Genomic DNA, 22,415 nt, shown 5'->3' on the forward strand with positions numbered 1-22,415 from the left:
TTAAACTATAAATGAATGACTAGGAGTTGGTCTGGTGAAAGGCAGAGGGGTAATATGAAGGCATTCTAGGTCCTAAAAAGAACAGGGCTGGATACTTTCAGGAAATTGAAGACAGACCAGCATGAGATCATCAGTAATGACTGATACTGAAGCTGGGGAGGCAAATCTGACAGATCATGCAGGTACTTGTAAATCATATTAAAGATTTTGAATTTGCCACTGAAGGCAATTAAGAGGCTGTTGAAAAGTCTCAAGCATAGGCTGACATGACCTAACTCACATTTTTGCAAATGTAATTTTTTCTATAAAAAAGGCAAAGCTTTTCCCACTATACAACTGTGGATGTAGCAGCATGATGATTTATATTTCCTGTAAGTTATAATTGGCTAATAGAGAAACTTTCCCTAAGGTTTTGATGAGGGTGGGAAAGAGCACAGAGCGTCCATGTCAGAACTGCATGCTAGGAACAGAGAAGGAGGAAGGGCTTCTTCTGCTTTTGTGGTGCGGCTGAGACTGGTCCTGTCTGTGTGTGTCTCAAGCAGCAGGAGTGCAAATTCACAGGGAATTGCTGCTTCTTCAGTGGTCATCTTTCTTCAGGCTACACAGAGACCTTGGTGCTCAGGCTGTGTCCATCTGGAGGCTTTGTTTTCTACATTGACTTTCCAGATATCACAGTCACCTCCTTGAGAATGACACCCAAATCTCTATGTTCTCTCTGGCCTTGACAAGATTTTTATTTTAAATATCTTTGTGCTATTGCCCTGTGCTAATACATCATGTTAGTGACAATTGCAAATATGCAATTGCTTAGTGTTGGTCTGTGTATAGTTCACTAATGTTTGAAAAATCATACAGATCCAGCCCTGACTGCTCTCCTGCATTTCAGTGACATGTCTCATAACGTCTGCTGGACAGCTGACCCTTGAATGTCGTTGCAACCACAACAGCCTGCCTGTAACTGAACTCATGTCTTCCCCAAACTAACTTGCCTCTGACCTCTTTTGCCTTTGTCAGTAACATCAGCATTTACTGTCTCCCATGTTCCAAAGTTTGGAGTCATCCTTGACTCCTTTGTCTTATGCTCTGCCCGATTCCAGCATTAAGATTGTTCTTATTCACCCCTTCCCATTATCCTTTATCATCCCATTCCTAGTCCAAAGTAGGATACTTCTGCCATATCACAAATCATTCTCCTAAATCTAGGTTCCTTTCCCAGTACACCCTCAGAACACTGTGGCTACTCTGTCTATGTTGTTCTTCATCAACCCTATTTTATTTAGCAAAGGATGTTTTGTATTATTATTATTAATTTTTGCAATGGAATCTTCTTTCTTTCTTAAAAGAATATTATGTAGAACCACATTATATAAGAGAGATTCATGAAGCTTCTCTGGTTGAAGATGAGCTAGAGGAAGTACAATCCTCTTGATCTGTCCTCAACTTTTGAGGCAGCCTCTTTGGCACCAAGAGGCTCATGGAGGCAGTCTGAAAACAAGGATGTATAAAATAAAATCCTTGGAAAGATATGCATGTTTTGTTTACAATGTCTCTTTAAAAAAAAAATTTCACTGTTCTCAATCTATGCGCACATTCCAACCTAGTCATACAAATTCACACAAAATTCTTAAGTGCACAGTGTCATTCCTGCATCCTTGGATAGGTTCATGGTATTTCCCCTGCCTTGAGTTCCTGGACTGCCATTCATGCATCCCAGCCAATCTAAATTCTACTTTCCTCAATCCCAGACCTACTTCTGACGAGGTTCCCAGATTGTTCCAGCTCTCAGCAATTTCCTTTCTTCAAATTCCTACAGTAGTTCTCTTTTTAAATCCCCCCTGTACTATCTTAAACTTTCATGTTTTCAGGTACACATTCAATTTCTCCCACCAGATAACAGGCCACTTAAGGGAAAAATCAAATCTTTTGTCACTTTTTATCCTTGGTATCTAGTTTAATATGATACACTTAGTATTTGCTTAGTGGATATATTTAGATGATAACTCATAGGAAGAAATAATAACTACAGGCTCATCGACCTCACTTTCATTAATAAAAGTCTAAGTTAAATATCCTGTCTTTGAAAATATTCTTCCACAGCAGTGTTTTTAAGTGAAGAGAACTAGCCACTATGACTTTAACTGCAAGCATGACTTTTTTTTCAATTACCATTAAGCCTACAACTAGCTTCTTTGTCTGTTGGAAGTAGATTTGAGGAATAGTAACAGATGGTTGCAAGTGGACAACTCAGTCTAGACTAGAAATAGTGTTGTATTCCATCCCCCAACATTTTAGCTAAGCCACACTTAAGTCATATTCAAAAGATTATGAGAAATGTACATTAATATTTAAATCAAGTGGTGTCACTTCTCTTTTAAATCCCTTAGCATGTTTTACATGGCCCTCCCCACCTCTGTCTTCCTCTCCACCACCCATCCCCCGACACTTACCACACCCTGGCCACAACAGCCAGCTTTCAGTTCCCTGGATTGCTAAACTCTTTTCGCTCTGCTTGGCCAGTCTTCTCTGTTTCTTTCCTTGATCAATTCCTGTCATCCTTTGAGCCTCAGTCAGCTTGTCACTCACTGCCTTAAGAGAGTTATTCTGTGATCTCCCAGAATAAGGAAAGCTTCCTTGTTCATATTCCTTAACACAACTGTAACACAACTGTAACTAAATATTAACTATGAAATAGTTTTGCATCTCTCATCCCTATCAGGCTGTAAGCTCTGCCAGAGACTATAAAAATCTTAGGCATTATAATATTTTCAATGTCTAGAATAAAACTTGTGTATAACAGATGCTTGAATATTAAATCAATGAACATTTAATGAATGACTAGCTTGTAAAACTTGCAGAGAAGCAAACCATTCTAATATTATATGCTACCCAGAGTTTAATTCTCCTCTTGTTGCCTATGATCCAAAAATCTGACCTTAAAACTCCCAAGCCTTGAATATATTTGTGTCAGAGTACTAACATTTCACCAAATTTACATAGGCAGCATTCTCTGGGTCACATGATTCACATGAAACACATACATTTTAAAAAGTGACTTTAACTTTCATAAAAACAAGCCCAAACAACCAAGCATTATGCAACAAAAACTTTACTTGTTCAGAACCCAACCAACTTAAATGATTGGGTATCATATAAACATTTAAAAATATTTGTCTTGTTTAAAATTGTCTCATTTGTGAATAACAGCAAGGATATTCCTATAATTCTCTTGAGAATTATTTTGAAAATGGGCACAGTTTGGTAAAAAGTGCGAGGAAGCAGTCTCATAGGTGTGTCTACATTATAGAAATATCTACATGTTGAAACCTTTTACTACGTGATTATCACTACAATTAATGTGGTCTCCTTCCCTGGAGGTTCCAGCAACCCCACTGATAACGTCCATGACCTGTTTCTGTGTCCTTTCAGACTTGAATTACCCTGCTGAGTCAGATAACTGGAGAACAAATTAGCACCAACTGCAGAGGAGATTTTTCTGATCCAAAAATCTGACCTTAAAACTCCCAAGCCTTGAATATATTTGTGTCAGGGTACTAACAGTTCACCAAATTTGCATTGAACAGCCTAAGGTTTCATACACTCTCACTCATATTTCCTCCACTAGTCTTAACTAGAATGGGTGCAAGACTCAACTAGTTTGTCAGTCCTTTTACCAGGATAAATTATTATTCAGTTTAAAAGAGGGGAAAGGATAAATCTAATTGAATTCTGCAACAGCTTTCAAACTCATGGATACTTCCACTTTGTTTTTCTCAGACTCACCTTTTCTCATTTTATCACCTTATATTCAAGCAGACAATTAACAGTAGGAATAAATGTTATGTTTTAAGGGTAGGTCTCAACCACAGCAAAAAGAAATACATTTGGATGGCATCAACTCTTTCCCTATAGTGACTGACCTGCATACTTCTAAGTTATCAGAAACGTCATGGTAGGTGGCAGGAGGCTTCTGAACAGAGTTATTCACCTGGAATCCCGCATCATCCACATACTTGCCGCCTTCTGTTACTGCCAACATTTCAGTGCTGGAATCTGTCTCTGGAAATCTTTTCTTGATTGTTTCATTTTGCCTAAGACTATGTAAGAGCTGCGGATCCCTGTGGTGGTATCTGCCTTTGCTTTCTTCATGGTTCCTTGAGGATCTCTTAATCTCAAAGGATCCTCTAGGAAGGGAAAGACTGTTCTCTTGGTACCATGTGCTTTTTCCTTTGCAGAGATTTAAAGAGCAACTCTCACATTCAATTAGCTCTTGCTGCTTTTTACCTTTGGATCCCAAATCTACCAGATCAATTTCATTAGGAGAGGAAGACCCATGCAAGTTTCCACATGATTTATTATTATTTCTCCTTCTTCGTGACAGTCGGAATTTAACTTGGGCTCTTCTTTTTGCCTGAATCCAATGACTTTCATCTATGGAAGATGAATCTGAAGAATCCGCGTAAAGCTCGCTCCATCTGGGGCTTGAGATCTGGAAGTTGAAATCATTTCTTCTCCCTTTTATTTGCTCTTCTGCATGCTCATACCTCTCAGAGGCCCTTCTCCTCCTCCTAGGCCTCTGTTTTACTGATTTCTTACCAGACTCCTTCCTAGCAGGGCTCAGCACCATGACAGGGGTGCATTGCTCAAATGCATCTTCTGACATATCATGCAAGATGGCAGATCTAGACAAAGCAGCAGGCAAAGGATGGGAAATGGGAATGGAGAGGAAAGCCATGGGAAAACAGAGAGAGAGAGAGAGAGAGAGAAAGAGAGAGAATGATGAAAATGATAGCATGGACCAGAAGCTGGTAAATAAAGATCAAATGAAGAAAATGTACTAAAGGAAAAAAAAAATTAAGCCTGTATAAATTATCCATGGACAATGTAAGGCAGAAGCAAGAACCAAACAGTCTCAGAAGGCAAAACTGGAATACAAAACACAGGTCCAAAAAATATTAAATTGGATCATTTGCTCAGCACTTACCTGCAGATGTCCTGAGTGGATGGACAGACAGACAACCTTGACTGGCTCCTGGGAGCTGTCCCTGTTGTTGGGCTGCTTGCCTGGAGAAACAAGTTAGATAATTTGGCATCTTGGTTAAGGTAATACATGGTCGAAATCTTGCTTTTCTTCCACATATTTAAAAAATTACAACAAACGTGGCTGCCGGTCATGTTGCTTGTAACACAGCTCACAGAATGTAGGAAGTTAGAGGTTCGTTTTGCAAAAGTAAAACTTATTTGAGGAACTTGAAACAGCTGAGATGCTGTACCACTTTGCTGTTGCTTCATTTATGAGAGAGGAAGATGATTCTACAAGTTTCTATTCTATTTACTATAAACATGGGTGAAATGGCTCAATTTGCCTTGGAAATAAATGATCCACACTTTAATATTCTATGAAATAAAAGATATAAAGGCTATTATGTGACAAGGATGATAATAATCTGGGAAGCCGAGATAATCAAATAGCCATTAGATTGCTAGATGCTGCCTGGAGTTCACAGTAAGTCACATCAAGTCTCCAAGAAATAATAATATAATTGAAAATAGTAACATTTAAAAGCCTGCAGTTATTACTAGTTCATCACTGAAATTAATAAAATCTATCCATTGCAACATTGACCTTTTATGTCTTTTAACTCATGACCATGCTGAGCCTAAGAATAAGAGAGCCCGAAACAATTCAGATTATTGGTGCAAAGTTGAGTGAACTACACTAAGCTCCTACCTTTGAAACAGAGCATTTTCTTCACTCTATTTGACTTCTTTAACCTGCTGCATATAATACAGATGATGATAAATTGAAAGCTGGAATGTACTGAGAATTTACTGTGTGCCAGGCATTGTGCTGTGACATTATCTACTATCTCTTTAAGCTTTATAATAATCTCACAAGTGGGAGATAATTATAACTGTTTTGAATGAATATAATGTGCCAATCACTATTCTAAGTAACTTTCATTTGTTCACTCATTAATACTCACAAATGTGTGGTAAATACTAGAGTTATTTCATGTTTCAGATGAAGAAACAGAATTTGGTGCTGTTTCTTATTAGTAGGTGTTAGATAGAGCAGGGGTTTGGAGGAGCATTCTTGCTCCTTCATCTTTTCTCTTACCCACCTAGCAGTATACTTCTCCTCCTTATTAACATATGACGCAGCAATCACTCTTCTAGGTATCTAACCCCCAAATTTGCAAATAGTTTTCTGTAAAGATATATGAATCCCAGTGTTCATCGCAGCATTATTCATGGTGGCCCAGACGTGGAAACAACAGAAGTATCCTTCAAAAGATGATTGGATAAAGAAGATATGGTACATATATACAATGGAATATTACTCAGCCATAAGAAAAGATGAAATACTGCCATTTGTGACACCATGGATGGATCTTGAGATAATCATGCTAAGTAAAATAAGTCAGACAGAAAAAGTTGAGAACCATGTGATTTCACTAATATGTGGAATATAAAACTGAAAGCAACGAACAAACAAGACAAACAAGCAAAAACTCATAGACACAGACAAGAGTGTAATGGTTACTGGAGGAAAAGGGTAGGAGAGGCAGATAAGGGTAAAGGGGGTCAAATATATGGTGACAGAAGGAGTGGTGAACACACAATGCAATATACAGATGATGTATTATAGAACTGTACACTTGAAAACTATATAATTTTATTGAGCAATACCAACCCAATAAATTTAACTTAAAAAAATCAAAAAAAGGTGAAAGGGAATAAGAGGCTCAGATTTCCAGGTATAAAACAAGTAAGTCATGGGAATGTGGTATACAGCATAGGGAGTATAGTCAATGATATTGTAATGGCATTGTACAGTGTCAGATGGTTGTTGGACATATGGTGATCACTTCTTTAGGTATATAAATGTTGAATAATTATGGTGTACACCTGAAACTAACACACTATTTTATGTTAGTGAAATTTAAATAAAAATCTTTATAAAAAGATGTAAGAATGAGAGCGGAGGTCAGAGAGAAGGGAAGATGCTATGCTTCTGTATTTGAAGAAGGAAGGAGGAAGTCCCTGAGCCAAAAATAATGCAGGTGGCTTCTAGAAGCTGGAAAAGGCTAGAATTAAGACTGTAATATATTTGACAAGCTCATTGATATAAAATTAATCCTAGCCATTGCCACTTTTGATTCGTTTTCTCAGCAAACATGAATAAAGGGTCTATTATGTAATATATACAATGGTGAGTTCTGAGATTAAAGAAATAGATGGCATCCTGTGGGGGCTTTTTGTTTAGTGGAGAAGAGATGTAAATGAACAGGCAACTTTAATAGTCTAGTATATCCTGACAGAATCAAGTAATAGGAATTTTGATGAAGGAAGGACACAATGTAGAATGGAGAAGAGATTTCAAGTAAGTGTCCCAGAGGAGATGACACCTGATCTCAAAAGGGGGAGTGGAGTAAAGTGGAGAAGGGCAGTCTAGACAGGGAGAAGGGTGTGCAAAAGCACAGAGTAAAGAGGACGCGGCTTGTTTGGGAAGCACCGACAATTTTGTAGTGACTAGTGGAAGGTGGTGAATGAAACAGAAGTGATACAAAGTCAGGATAAAGTTGTAGACGGAGGTCCTGTCTGCCACATTGAAATGTTTCGGTTGTATCCTCAAACAAATAGAGTGTTTGACAGATATTCAGCAGCAAATGGAAATGATTAAATTTGAGTCCTAGAAAGCTCACTTTGGCAGCTGAGAATTGGAAGGTCCAAGCCTGATTGTAAGCAGGGAGAAGAATTAGGATTCAATATATCCAGGATACAGTGGAGATTGAGAAATGAGAGAGTTTAAGTAATACAATCTCAACTGATTGTTTTATTTTTAAATATGATAAAAATTATTTGAAAGATTAGCTGAAAAAAGTAACATGGGGAAACATCTAGGAAAATTAATAAAAGCTAAGTGGGATCAAGGATTAGAGTACCTTTAAAAGATATCAAAACAGTATTAATCTTCAGAAATTAGAATAGTATATGATTGGCAAAGGAAAAGACACATGATCAAAATAGAAATCTATAATCTATCTATCTATCTATCTATCTATCTATCTATCTATCTATCTATCTATCTATCTATCTCTCTCTATCATCTAGCTAGCTAGCTATCTCTATACATAATAAAGTTGCATTTCAAATCAGTGGGAAAGGCTAAATCATTTAGAAAATGACTAGTCATTTGGAAAATGTAAAGCTCAATCCCTTCCTTACTGCCTACACTAAAGTTTGGGTGGATGAAAGACTTAACTGTAGAAAAACAAAACCACAAAAGTATGAGAAGAACACATAAGTAAATACATTTATAATATTGTGAAAGGGAATCTTTTTTTTAGGATAACATGAAAAAAAATTAACATAGGGAAAGATAGATAAGGATGATGTTTAAAAAAAATAAAAACTTCAAATTTATAAGAAACATACACTCATACCCTAGAAAATACCAACATTACCCTAGAAAAAATTCAAAGCCATAAATAATGTCATCGTCATAATATATGATAGCTAAACAGCTAATTTCTCTAGGATTCAAGGAAGAAAAATTGATTGATCTTTGAGAAAAATGAGTAAAACACACTGACAGGTAGTTCACAGAGAAGCAAATACACATGGCCAAAAGCCACATGTGAAAAAGGTGCTCAATCTCAATAAGCAAACAAATGCAAATTTAGTTAGCACTGGTATTTACTCTCACTTATCAGATCAGCACATTTAAAAAAGATTGATAATACCCAGTGTACTGAGGTGGGGGAAACCAAGCATTGCCATATATTGTTGAAGTACATAATTGTAAATTGGCACAATCTGTTGGAGGGCAATTTGGTAAACTCTATTAAAAGAGAAATGTCTACGCTATTCAAGTCAGAAATTCTACTCATAGGAATCAGTTTTGCTAAAACACTTGCACAATTGCCCAAAGATATTTTCATTATAATAAGAATGTTCATTATAGCATTGTCTGTAATAGCAAGAAATTGGAAACAACCCAAATGTTTAGTTATTTATAATGAAATACAAGCCATTACAAGGAATGAGATACACCACATGCATGCACACATAAACTCACACATACGTTTGTAGGATATATTGTTATAGGAAAAGTCAAGTTTCAAAATGTTATATCGTATGAGCTCATTTGGGTAAATAAGTCGTTCATGATGTATGTTATATGAATAGGACACATTTGAAGACGTATACATCAACCATGAGCAGTAATTATCTTTGTGAGGTAGGATTATGAGAACCCTTTATTTTTCAGGTTATATATTTCCATAATGTTTAAAATCTTTTAATTCTAATAAAAGGGAAAAGAACTTTTTAATCATACTAATGATGATGTCATAAATTACAACTATTAAAATCAAGAATCAAGAATGGTGGGTTTTTTTCCCCCAATATTTAGTGATAAAGTCGTTGCTTATTTAGCCTTTTTGAGTTCTACTTCCCTCCAATTAAATGTAGTTAACATGACATCTACATAAAAACATCATGAAAATATTGATCAGATAACTGCTTTGTAGAGTGTCCAATGGTTGTAATAAGATACTAATCTTGAAACATTAAAATTCTTTTTATTCATTCCCAGCAAATCATGTTTTTTCCTCAAAAATGGACTCAACGGTATCCCCTCATTCAGAGAGAAGACACATAACAGCCTCAAGCCAATGATTCTCAATCCTGGCTAAAAATTAGAATCACTGGGGAGTTTTGTTTTGTTTTAATACCTCTCCCCAGGCCTTGTTTTAGAATGTGAAGAACAGGACTCAGGGTACAGAACCTGATCATCAGTATTCTTACAAGCTGCCCCAGTGACTCAGTGTGCATCCAGAGTTAAGAACCTGGCTTAGGTCAAAGTGTACAATATCCTACTTCAAATTTCATATTAGTTCTCTTTTCTTCTGAGATTCCAGTGATAATATTCTTAAAAGCTTGATTTATTTTATTTTATTTTATTTTTTTTAATAGAGAAAAGTGTTTTGTAAATTTCCAAATCTCGCTTTTTAAATCTAGAAGAGATCTTGGACTTCCAGTCACAGGTTTTCTATAACCAGTAGTGGAGGGAGATGAGGAGTATGATTTGGTAGAAGTGATTGAAGCAGCTCTCCCATTCCTCTAGCCTAGTGGGCTGAGGGAATCCAGATGTCTTCTTGTCCTTTTGTGAGTGTGTGAAAGATAACTGAGATTGTTAGGCTGGGGAAATAAACAAGGGTCACCAGAGTTAAAATTTATGTGACTTTTTAACAGATGGCCACAGAGAAGACTAATCAGGCAAGAGGTCTGGCAATGCCAGTGAAACCCAAATGGGTTAGAAGATAAGAGTCCCGTTTGACTGTAGCAAAGAGCTAGTCACCAGGTCTAAGAGCCAGGGGTGATGCTTTAGCATCAGGCTGGTAATAACCCGTAGTACAGAACTCTGCATTCTGAAAATGGAAGGAAAAATGGGAAGAAAACTTGAAAGACTGAATGTGCCCAATGGGAAGAAAACTTGAAAGACTGCATGTGCAAGTCTGGTGCCCAATCTAAGTCCCTCTGCCAGAAGATCAAGTTCCAGATACTGGCCCTTCCCTCAACCTGATGCAGTGTATTGTCCAGAAAGGGGAAACTATTCTTCTTACAGTTCTCATTGCCTCCCTTTTTTCCCTCCATTTTGATGTGTATTCCACAGAGCTCTGAGATTCATCTTTCTAAGGTATTGCTCCAGTCAATTTCATTTGCCTTATCGAAAGACTTCAATGGTTCCTGACTACCTAATAAATTAAATACAAAGAGACTGGTTTGGAATTTTAGGGCCTTTGTGTTCTGCATCCCATCTACTTTTCTGGTATTAACATCAATCACTTCTCTTATTTCCTGGGTTCCAGCAAAACCTAGCTTACTTGTTATTATTCAATATGCCCCATACTCTTATTTCGTCCCTTTCTCTATAAAGAAAACAGCAAGAGAAAAGGCTTGGAATTTTCCTCAAGGCCCAGTTAATTTCTCCAACTTTATGCACAGCCATTTTCCTCTGGACTCTAGGAGCCCTTTTTAATTTCTCTTATGGAATCACCCTCGCTCTTTATTTTATCACCCATATTCCTTTCTAACCATTTCCAAACTGCCAAATTCTACAGTTAATCTTTTTTTGCTTCCCTACCAGATTGAGAAGAGGGGCCATGTCTCACTCGTTTTGGAAATCTTTACAGTGTCTCGTATGTAGCAGGCAGCTAATAAAGAATTGTGGGGTTGAGCTGAGCTTGGTATAGTTGGACTGAGTTGAATTGCCCTTAGTTAATCCTGTCTTGATTGCAGTAGAGATAGTGATGACAATCACATCCAGTGAACCAAGATGAAAGGGTTCCACCCTCCTCTGTAAAAGAGGCAGTTCTGCTCTGTAACAAAATGAATAAAAATAAAATTTGAGGCCAATTTTTAAAAAAATTCTTGATGTCCTTTCCTTGGACTATAGAGTTAAAAAGCACATCAGATTAAAAATACATCTGCTGTGACATAACTATATTGTGTAGAGGAGAGTGTATCTTTCAAAGATTTTTAAGCCGGCAGGGTCTGTTTAAAAAGAAAACATAGTAATTGAGAATAAAAACAAATTAAAATCTTTTAAATGTATGGCCCTATTCAGTAGCAATGAATTGTTTTAATTTGCTAGTTGGTACATTATGAGAGTTTGGTAATTTGTTCATCTCTTTAATAGGTATAAGATTGAAATGCGGTTGGGAAGGGGAAAATAACAATTGGCTGGATGAGTAGAATAATATGTTCTTTGAAATGAAGCATTCTTTGTAATGGATGTTTATTTCAGATGATTACATTGTACAGTGCATTCAAATGGGAAAAACAAACAGGAGGCCAGCTGCACTAATTTTATCAAAGTTATTTATATCAGCCATATAATTAAAGGCAGTAATTTCAAATTAGGTTTTCTGAGAATCCATTTATAGGCAACACAAGGCAACTTGTCTCTATGGCATCTAGGCCATGATTGTGCTCCGGGGGCATTGTTAACTATTGCCAATTGGCCTTGGCATTTTGAAAATTAATTATTGTTTCAAAAGATGCTAAAGCTGTTGTCTCCTGCTGCCCTGACCAGTTTAGATCCACTCTACTAGGAGAACGTGATGTGTAATTTATGGATGTGACAAAGTATAATCATGCATAATCATTTACAAATGGTTTCTCTTATTTAGTAATACATTAATGAAACACTGTGAAGAACGATTCTAAAACTTCAGATGGGAAATGCTGTTGCAGAAGATTATTTTTTTAAAAGTCTCCATTAATTTCAGCAGTAGTTCTTGAATTACATGTTGAAGAATTAAGTATTAAATGAAACATTAAACTGGCTCTAGGGAACAGAAATAGGCCAAATGCTTTCTAACAAACCCTTTTTGGTTGTGAAAATGATTTTTAATGAACCAAAAGAAATCGATTGAGAGAACAAACTTACAGAGTCTTAGGGCCATGAAGATGACCCAGTCTAACTTGCGACTGACACTACTATTCTATTTATAACACTCGTGATCACTCACCCTGCTTGGCCAGCAGCAGAATTCACTATCACTTGAGAACATCCCTCGCATCGCTCTAACTATATCATCTAACCGTATTGTCCTAGTATCACACTGACGTCTGTTTCTCAATGGTTTTCCCCTCCAAAGCCACACAGAATTTGCTAGTCTGTGTCTTTCTTTGGTAGCAGGGCCCTTTACTACGTTTTCTAGTTTTACCCTCCAAAGCCACACAGAATTTGCTAGTCTGTGTCTTTCTTTGGTAGCAGGGCCCTTTACTACGTGTTGCTTCTCATATATAGTGTATTCTTGCACCCCATCCTTGATCCTCTTATGCAATACTGAAGTATACACATGCAATTTTACATAAAAGTTTGAACTATACATTTGGAGTAGTGAATAATTAAATTTATTGGAAACATGGTATGCGAGTGATAAATCTGTAAAGGAAAATTTAAGACAATGATAGAACGCCAATGTCAGGTAAGCAGTGTTTTACATTACTTGATATGTAATCAGTGAAGGTTCTGATTAGGAGATAAGGATGATGACAGGTATCCTTAAAAAAAGGTTAGACTATTGAAAAAAAACGAAACTTAAAAAAATCAATTTATAATAGCGCCAAAGCCATAAAATACATATAAATTAATCAATGCGACAGGATACAGAGTCCAGAAATAGATTCATAAATATGATCAACTGATTTACAACAGAGGTGCCAAGGCAATTCAATGAGGAAAAGAATGTCTTTCAAACAAATGGTGCTGAAACAGATGGATAGCCACATGCGAGAAAACGAATATCAATCCTTACTTTAAAACATATTAAAAATAAAATAATTCATTCAAAACAAAAAGTGGAAACTATATAATTCAGAAGAAAAAAATATAGGAGAAAATCTTTGTGACTTGAAAGTAGGAAAAGATTTTCTAGATGAGACCCAAAAAGCGTACATTATAAAATTAGTCGTTGGTGAATTAGATTTTATATAAATTAAACACTTTTGTTCTTAGAAAGGCATTACAAAGAAAGAATGATGTACCATTACACACCCATTAGAATGGCTACAGTTAAATAATACTGACAATATCAAATCCTAGCAAGAATGCAAAGCAACTGGAACATTCATATATTACTGGAGGAAATGTAAAAAGGAAAGTCCTTTTGGCAGTTTCACATAAAGTTAAATGCACCTACACATACAACTTAGCCATTCCACTTCTATGTATTTACCCAAGAGAAATAAAAGCATATGTCCACTCACAGCAAAACTTTGTATACAAATTTTCACAGGAGCATTATTCAAAATAGCCAAGATGTGGAAGCAACCCATGTGTCCATTGATGGATGAATAAATAAGCAAAATGTGGTGTATGCACACAATGGAATATTATTCATCCTTAAAAAGGAAGGAAACTCTGACACATTCCACAACATGAATGAACCTTGAGAATCTTATGCTAAGTGAAATAAACTAGACACAAAAAGACAAGTATCGTGTGATTCCACTTATGTGAGATATCTAAAGTAGTCAAATTCATAGAGACAGAAAGTAGAATGGTGGTTGTCAGGGGCAGTAGAGGGGGAAACCGGAAGTTGTTGTTTATTGGGTAGAGAGTTTCAGTTTTGCAAGATGAAGAGAGTCCTGGAGATTGGTTGCACAAAAATGAGAATGTACTTAACACTACTGAACTTGTACACTTGAAATTGGTTAAGACAGTACATTTTATGTTAATTATAACCACAATTAAAAAAAATTAAAAATGTAAGAAGGCAATGGGGCAAAGAGGAAATGAGAGCGGGAAAGATGAGATGTATACATTTGGGTCCTCGGGCCAGAGCAGTAATCTCAATGTGCTTCTAAGTTTTCTAGTCCCTCATGCAAAGAATCATATGTACTTTCCATAAGATAAAAACAACGTGAACCATTAGAAAAAGTGCAATTGCTGGTTCTGGCACCAAAAATGAACGTTCATTTTGGGTGTTCATTTAAAGAAATAGTGATGAACATTGATGCTCAAACACAATTTTTATAATGAATATAGTGACGAGTTTCAAACTCACATCCATTATTACTTTATAATGGCATAAGCTCAAAGTAAAATTCAGTGTGACAGAAAAACTTCTACTTTGATCTTATATCATCAGAAAATAATAATGAACATATGTTTGAAATTTATTGCTGTGTTCATTATAAAATATTTTACCTTCTTCGCCTATCCCTTCCTTTTAAAATCTTCACTGCTTATCTGCCAAGTCTTCCTCATGCGATTTGGATTGGCAGATAGTGATATTTAAGGGAGAAAGAGAGGTGTAATAGATTTCTCTACAAAGTCTGAAAAGGAAATAAATAAGATCCAGTAAGGAGATAGAGTAAAGACAGAGTGATAGGGAGCTGAGTAGCTTTAAGTTTTGTGGATGAGAGAGACAAAGATGAGCAGCTGTTTAAATGAATAAGGATTTAGGGGATAGAGATAAAGGATCTTTAGGAATCCTTATTGTGTGTTCTTTGCCCTGGTTCCAGCTTTATCTCTTCCTCTGCTTCTAATCCATTGACCAAGCCAAGAAAATCTTTATGAAAGAGTTCACCAGTTCAGATTGGAATTGCATTTCTTTTGAATGACACTTTGTGCTTACACATCACTTAAATTGGGAGCAAGGCAGCCTGGATTTATTTAGGTTATATCAATGAAAAGCAATCCTACAGAAGAACAAAATATGGGATCTAAAGTACTCTTTGTTATCCGGCTTAATTCAAGAATTAACTTTAGAGTACCTGGAGGAAAAGCTGGAGGAGATCAGATAATACTTTATAAATACTGTGTCTCTCAACGGGGTTGTTGAGAAAGAGTTGAAATGGGTTAAGAGTTATGCAGTCACAGTAATATGCTCCATGAAGCGATTTCATGTGGCTAGTTAAGTGTGGAGTCAGATGAGGACAGGGAAACATAAGCATCTTCTTCTAGATATTGGGGGTCCTATCAAAATGCCTAAATAAAAAGCTGGCACTTAATTACAAGGAAATTAGTCAAAGACATACACATAGGCAAGGCCAACAGCTAACAAAAGAAACTTTTGAGGTTCACATAAGTGTAAAGATAAGAAAGCAGCTAAGATCTCAAATTTCAACACCATGGGCCATAGCTATGGGTAATTTTAGGATGGAAAAATCTTTAAAGTATGTTTAATCATATTTCTACCATGTTTATACAAAAAAAAAAGTCAGTGAACAACCATATATTTAACCGCCTGAGCTATATCACCTTCTATTATATCCACCAAGTTAAACAGCTTGCCCACTCCATGCTGAAGTAACTGAGTAAGTTGTATTTTTATATAGAATTATTAACATTTTATATAAGCAAAAGCACATTTAGTTTTCAAATAGTTGATTTGTAGATCTTTAAATTAATAATGTAATAATTGGGCTAATTATCTGTTAAGGCCACCCTTTGTTCATTAAAATCATATTATCTATATCAGAGAGAATGCTTACTTTTCTATTTCAAGTGCCAAAGGGGTACAAATTGGCAATTAAGACAAGAGAATGTAAAAAGACTACAATATTAGTCTCAGTTTTCATACTTTTTTCATTTATAATTTGTGTTTTTTATGATTTTAACACAAAATCTCATTATCATGTCAACCTATAAGTTTAGTTTCTGAGTTGTCCCTAAAGTCATTTTTAGCATCTGGCAAATACATTTGCTTTATGTTATAATATGTCATTTTTGCATTTTCTACATGTTAATTTCTAAATAGTGTCTGCTATAAGAATCTGAAAAATATTTCTTAACATCTGAGTTGTTACTTCATCAAATCTGTCACTTTTGAAGAATAAAATGATAGTTTAACTTTGATTGAGAAAGCATAGGGAAATCAAGTAATCATACTGTTTGGGAGAACAAAGAGAACTAAAGTTATTACAATTCCTGTAATTTTGTTATTATGACTAATGATAGCATAAGAAAATGATGGCTGTTTGCAGGGAGAAAAAAGAAGTTTCTAAAGGAAATGAACTCTTTTGATAGTCATAAATCTGGGGTTTACTGAAGGTCTTGAGATGAATTCTTTCTGAGAATCAAGGGTCTACTCTATGTAGTTATTATATATTAGACCAGAAGTAAGAAACTACAAGGAAAATATTAATTCTTTAACTGAGGCAGTAAATATTTTTAAGTTTACTTCAATGGAAAGTGAATATTTATATGGTGAAGGAGTCAAGGACATATCACCCCAAAATATGCTGCTTTGGCGTATTGATTATTTTTAGCTAAAAGCACTTGAAAAACAGCAGCTACACTCCATCCTCCCCTTTTCTTCCTGAAAGCAGGAGACTGACTTTCCCATGTGAAAGATGGCCTCCATATACCAGGAAGAAATAAACATTCTTATCACCAGAGATGAGGAATTCAGGCTGACAAAAATCTATATAAACAAACCTTGCTAAAATAATTCTTATCTTCCTTTAGTTTCCCCATGCATTTTACTTACCCTTTTACAATTCCTACTCTTTGTTCAATGTAACATATAAGCCCTCAAATCCACCTACTTCTTTGTGTCTTCATTTTCCTGTGATTACTCTCATGTACATGCATAATTTTATTAAATAAAATGTGTACGCTTTTCTCTTGTTAATCTGTTTGATGTCAGTAACAGCTGAAAACCCAAAAAGGATGGAGAAGAAATTTTACCTCCCCTACAGTAGCAACAGGGTGTTCTCTTCTTGGGCCCCAAGAGAAGTGTAACTTTTATTGAGAATCATACATTTGGATAAACTTAGGAACCCCAAGGAATTCCAAAGACAACTTCTAGGCTAGCTTTTGTCTCTCTCTTTGATTTCTATTTATTCTCCTCTTCTTTTCTTATTGTTAGGTTCTTTCTCACCAGACTGGTACTAGAGATTAGTGGAATTATGAACAAAGCTGATTTATCTATGTTGGAATAAATATTATCCAAACTTTCCTAATTTCTTTGGCTAGATTGGCCCTGTGTACAAGTGCTCAGAACCTGTTGAATTGATGGTCAATATAGTACTTATGAAGACTTTGTGTTCCTCCACCCCGACTCACACAATGCTACCACGGCCTGATTTCCCAGTGGTTGTAATGTCCAGGCCAAATCCTGATCTGTTAGATCAGATCACAGAGAGTGAGTTAATTTGATTATATATTAGGATCAATGACCCTACAAATTTAACAAAGCTTAGGTACACAGGTTCTCATAAATGAGTATGTGGCAGCACTAGTGATTTCACTAATTTTTGCCTTTCTCTGGAGGGTAATTTTGAGAGTCAGCTTTAGGTTTCTATTGTCTTCCAAGAAAAAAAAAATTAATTTGTTTTTTTTTTTTACAGTAAAGATACTGAAAAGTTTGTCATTTTTTATTAACACTTAATTGTTAGAAATCTCCTTCACCTTCTAATAGCCAGTAGTGTTGAAATTCTCTAGAGAGTACTCGATCACCTGAATTTGTTTTCCTACTAAAGAGTATAGTTGTCACTGTTTGCTTAAAAGTCATTTTAGTTCCAAGCGAAGCATTCTCATTGGATTTATAAATCATTGCCTTACATTCTGGTTGACTTGATGGCATGTTTATCTTTTGACTAAGGAGACAAGTTTGCTAGATCCCTTTGTAGAGTTCCTTCCATAGCTATGGTTATAAGAAGAATTCTTCATATGTTCTAAAGCAATTGGATGAGTGGTTAATGGAAGCTTATGAAATATACTAGTCTTAGCTTTCTCTGGGCTGCTCCTCCAGAACTTGAGATCTACTAAATTTATTCTGGGGAGCTAGGGTATTATGTTCTGTGGGCCTGTCAAAATAGTCCTCCTAAAACATTTCTATCTATGGAGTGCTATCATAAGTTTTGAATACAACAAATTGAGTTGTTTAATATCATTATTAGGCAATAAATTAAAAGGTCTTAGATTAAGAATAAGAAAAAAAAATCCCTTTAATGTGGGCAAAGCACTAATTGAAATACCATTTTTCTATATTTTGTTGTTTTTTTAAAAGATGGTTTATTGCTAAAAATGCGGGTATAATGGACAAGAAAGAAGTATTACATTTACATGAATGAAGTATTCCTCAATATTGATTTTGAAGTAGTTAATCAAAGGGGAAAACTGTCACATTTCCTCTTCTTGTAAATCCCTAGGTGTGAAGGTTAATTTTCTGTGTCAATCTGACTGGGAGAAGGGGTGTTCACATTAAACATTCTTTATGGATGCGTCTGTGAGGGCATTTCCTGATGAGATTAGAATTTGAATGTCTGGGCCCAGTAAAGTAGGCTGCTTTCTCCCGTGTATGGAGGCATCATCCAATTTTTTGAGGACCTGAATAACACAACGAGGTGGAGAAAGGAGAAATTTGCTCCTTCTGCTTCGTACCTGTCCACTTGAGCTGGGACATTGTTCTCTTTCTGTCCTTGGTCTGGAATTTACACCATCTGCTCTCTGGGTTTTCAGGCCTTCAGATTCAAACTGGAATTATACCATCGGCTTTCCTGAGTCCCAGCTTGCAGATGGTGGGACTTTTCAGCCTCTATAATAAATCTCTTTCTATTGGTTCTTTTCTCTGGAGAACCGTGACCCAAACACTAGGGTGAGTTTTGAATAATTAGCAATGATTTCAATGATTTACATGCCTTTAGATTTTCTTTTGAGGCTGAGTGGGAGGGTAAGCAACTTTTTGTTTTTTTTCAAAATTAGCTTTTAGTTTATTTTTTGCAACTATTATAACATCAAGAAAATGCCCAAAGAGGAAACATATGGAAGACCATTATATATTTTTTAAATAAATAAGGTAGATGAAGATGGGAGTAATGAAGAGAAGAATGTAAGAGTAAAATTGACCATATTATTGCACAACGTTTCTCCTATGCACTCAAAATTAAAATGTATTTTTCTCATGATACATATTCAATAGTCCTCTTATAAGTAATACTACCCATATTTCTGCAAAAAAGTTTTTTAATTACAAAATTTATAACATTTAGGTAAAGACAATATTTCTATATGCTCTTCTGTACCATGCTTTCTTCAGCATGTTTTAGCCATTTTAGGTAAAATATTGTTTTCTCAGAAATGTCCTTCGAACTTATGTTCTCCACAAAATCTAAAGCAAATTCTCAAGGTCGTTTGATAAGTTCTGATCTACAAGAAAGAAAATCACCTAATAATGTTTTATAATAATATAAAATAAAACTTAGAATTTCTCTTGACATTAGAAACTCGTTTTCTTTTTCTTTTTTTATTAATCAATCATTTAGTTAGTAAAAATGTTTCCAAATTGCCTTTAAAGAATTTTTTTTGAGTCAAAAGATAAGAAATTGAGCCTAAGTAAATATTTAGCTTCGTATAGATCTTTTTTTCTAGATATTAGGCTTGATTGTTAGACGATTTGTGAGACAAATTTCAGACACGATAAATCCCCCACTGTGCAGAATACTACCTAAGAATTAGGACTACTATGTTCAGTTTATTTATATTATGGTGTCTTAATATAAACATTGGTGAGTCAACTTTAAGACATATATCCTATCCAAATTTTAAAGTTTGGTGCAGAAAACTAGGCAGGTTAGGCTTTTTTAAATGTCTTCTAGATAAAAGTAAAGATTTTATTTATTTTATCATTCTATAGTCTATAGGAGGAGCCAGAAAAATATGGCCCATGGGCTAAATCCATCCTGTTGCCTGTTTTTGCAAATAACATTTCATTGGAACACAGCCAAACTCATTCATATACGTACTATGTATATGACTGCTTTCACATTGCGATGGCAGAGTTGTGATATATTATGAGGCCTCCAAATTTGAAAATATTTACTATCTAGTCCTTTACAGAAAGAGTTTCCTGCACCCTGGTCTATAGTAAAGGTAAAAATTCATGGAGGAAAGCCCAAATGGCTACCTTCAATGCCAGCTATTTTTTTTTAAAGTTTGAGAGAAAAGAAAACATGTGATGTTGTAGGGGAAAATAAAAATAATGAAGGAGCTGAAAATTTTCATGTAGAAGGAAAGGAGAAAACACATAAAATAACAATGAGTATATATTAAAATTACAACCCTAGAACTAAATAGAAATTCAAAACAGAATATATGTGAGGGGGTGTAAAAAGAATATAGTTTAGATGTTTGAGCAAAATAAAGGTAAAAAAGCAAACATGCAATTATAACAATTAAAAAAAAATATCTGTCCTTTCCTGTTATGCTCTGATACCTACCTTTGGGGCTGAGGAGCATGAAAAAGCACAGGATATCCACTGCAGCCTTTTTTCCCCAATGTAACCATATTTTTGGCTTTTCTAAAATCATCATGGTTGTAGAAGGCAAACAGTGCTATTTATGTTGAATGCACAGCACAAGATCCAAGCCTCATGTGATTCATTTTTCTAGAATATGCTGAACTTAACTTCATTTCTGGTAAATTATGTACCTGTTTCAGCACATTCCCGAGAATGAGTTTTTCTTTGAGCACAATATGTTCCATTAGACTGGATATTCCATTAAAATGAATGGATTCTCTGCACTGAAATAGGCTACCAGAGCCCTCGTATTGACTTAAATCATACAAAAAGAACATTTTCCTGGAGTATTTTTGGAATTTAACTACTCTAAGCTTAATTTCCTTTAAACCCACAGGAATGCCTAAAGCTACAAGGAAGAGAAATTTACAGGCAGAGATTTATAAATCAAAACACATTGCATAAAAGAAAAGAATATTGGCAAAAATAATTGGTGATAATCCATATATTTTTTGTTTCTATATCTATCTGTCAGAGAGATTGATCTGATAAAATTTTAAATAGATTTTTAGGACATAAATGGCATCTACAAAATAGAAGCTAAGTCTTGCTCGTCCCCAGCAGCTGAGGCTGTAGAGTCTATCCACAGAAGAACCTCAGAAGCAACTCATCGCTCTTAGCCAGAGGTCAGATTTAAAGTGCCTGATGGTAAAATCAAATAGGCAAACAAACAAAAAACCCAAACACAACATTTTTCCTCAGACAGAGCTAATTGAAAGTTCTCTTAGGATACACTGTGGAGTCTCTCCTTGTTGATGCCTGGTTCTGTTGTTGTGCCCTTCATACAACTGCTTAATGGTTGTACTCTAGTTTTCACCTCAAAAACACAGAGAGAGGATATCTCTAAGAGTCTAAAGGCAAAATGAATAGCCAAATAAGTACAACCCACTTCCTGTTTATCAGAGACACTGGTTTATAGTCTGTTCCAATCACTAACTTTTGTTTTTCTTTAGTATCCATAGAAATGCCTCTACTAAACTGACATCTAGCATCACAAGCAGCCCAACTTTGACAGGAGCCCTTTTGAGACACCACCTCCTAAATGAGAAACAACCGTTTCACTGAACTGACTTATTTTTAGGACTAAGAGACTGGTTCAATGAGATATAGAGCCATCTACTAACTGAGCTTCAGGACTGTGAAATTTCTTACGGGAAGTTTAAAGGCAGAGAATGACAGGTAGCAGAATATGCCAGCCCCAAATATGCCACTTTGGCATAAAGATTATTTTGAGCTGAAGGCAATTGAGTAGAAGCAGATACAAGAAAGGCTTTCTACCTTCCCCCTATGTGCCTAATAGCAGGACATAAATTTACAAAGGTGTCCCTCTTTCCTCACTTTTCCCTTCCTTACTAAGAAGGACAAAGGTTAATCCCCAGAAACAGCTTTGAAGCCTTATCAGTGGGGAAAGCTTCCATTTAAATCTGTGCAACATAGCTTATTCTTGTTTACTGAAATTTTCTTGGTAACCTCCCCATAACGGGCCTCCTCCTCAGCAAACCTCCCCATAATGGGCCTCCTCCTCAGCATTTTTATTTTTGTCATTAGTTACCTGAAGATGGTATTTAAGCTAGAGTTGTAAGCCA

At 35.6% G+C, this 22,415-nt stretch overlaps 1 protein-coding gene across 15 annotated transcripts in view; it reads right to left on the bottom strand.

The window, feature by feature from the left end:
- Positions 1–22,415, bottom strand: part of MARCHF1 (membrane associated ring-CH-type finger 1) — a 576,629-nt gene that overhangs the window by 58,464 nt on the left and 495,750 nt on the right. For 11 of the 15 annotated variants that reach the window (XM_039876297.1, XM_039876290.1, XM_039876301.1 and 8 more), the window contains 2 exons: positions 4,982–5,061; positions 3,918–4,679 (listed from right to left, as the gene is read on the bottom strand). The exons of 1 other annotated variant lie outside the window; for it this stretch is intronic. In XM_039876297.1, the coding sequence (XP_039732231.1) occupies positions 3,918–4,679; positions 4,982–5,061 (842 nt within the window). Of the gene's footprint in view, positions 1–2,447; positions 2,587–3,917; positions 4,680–4,981; positions 5,062–22,415 lie in introns of all 15 variants that reach the window. 3 more of the 15 variants (XM_039876303.1, XM_039876302.1, XR_005655712.1) reach the window with 2 other exon arrangements.

Source organism: Pteropus medius, unplaced genomic scaffold (genome assembly GCF_902729225.1).
Source record: "Pteropus medius unplaced genomic scaffold, Ma_sr-lr_union100, whole genome shotgun sequence".
Classification (NCBI taxonomy): domain Eukaryota; kingdom Metazoa; phylum Chordata; class Mammalia; order Chiroptera; family Pteropodidae; genus Pteropus; species Pteropus medius.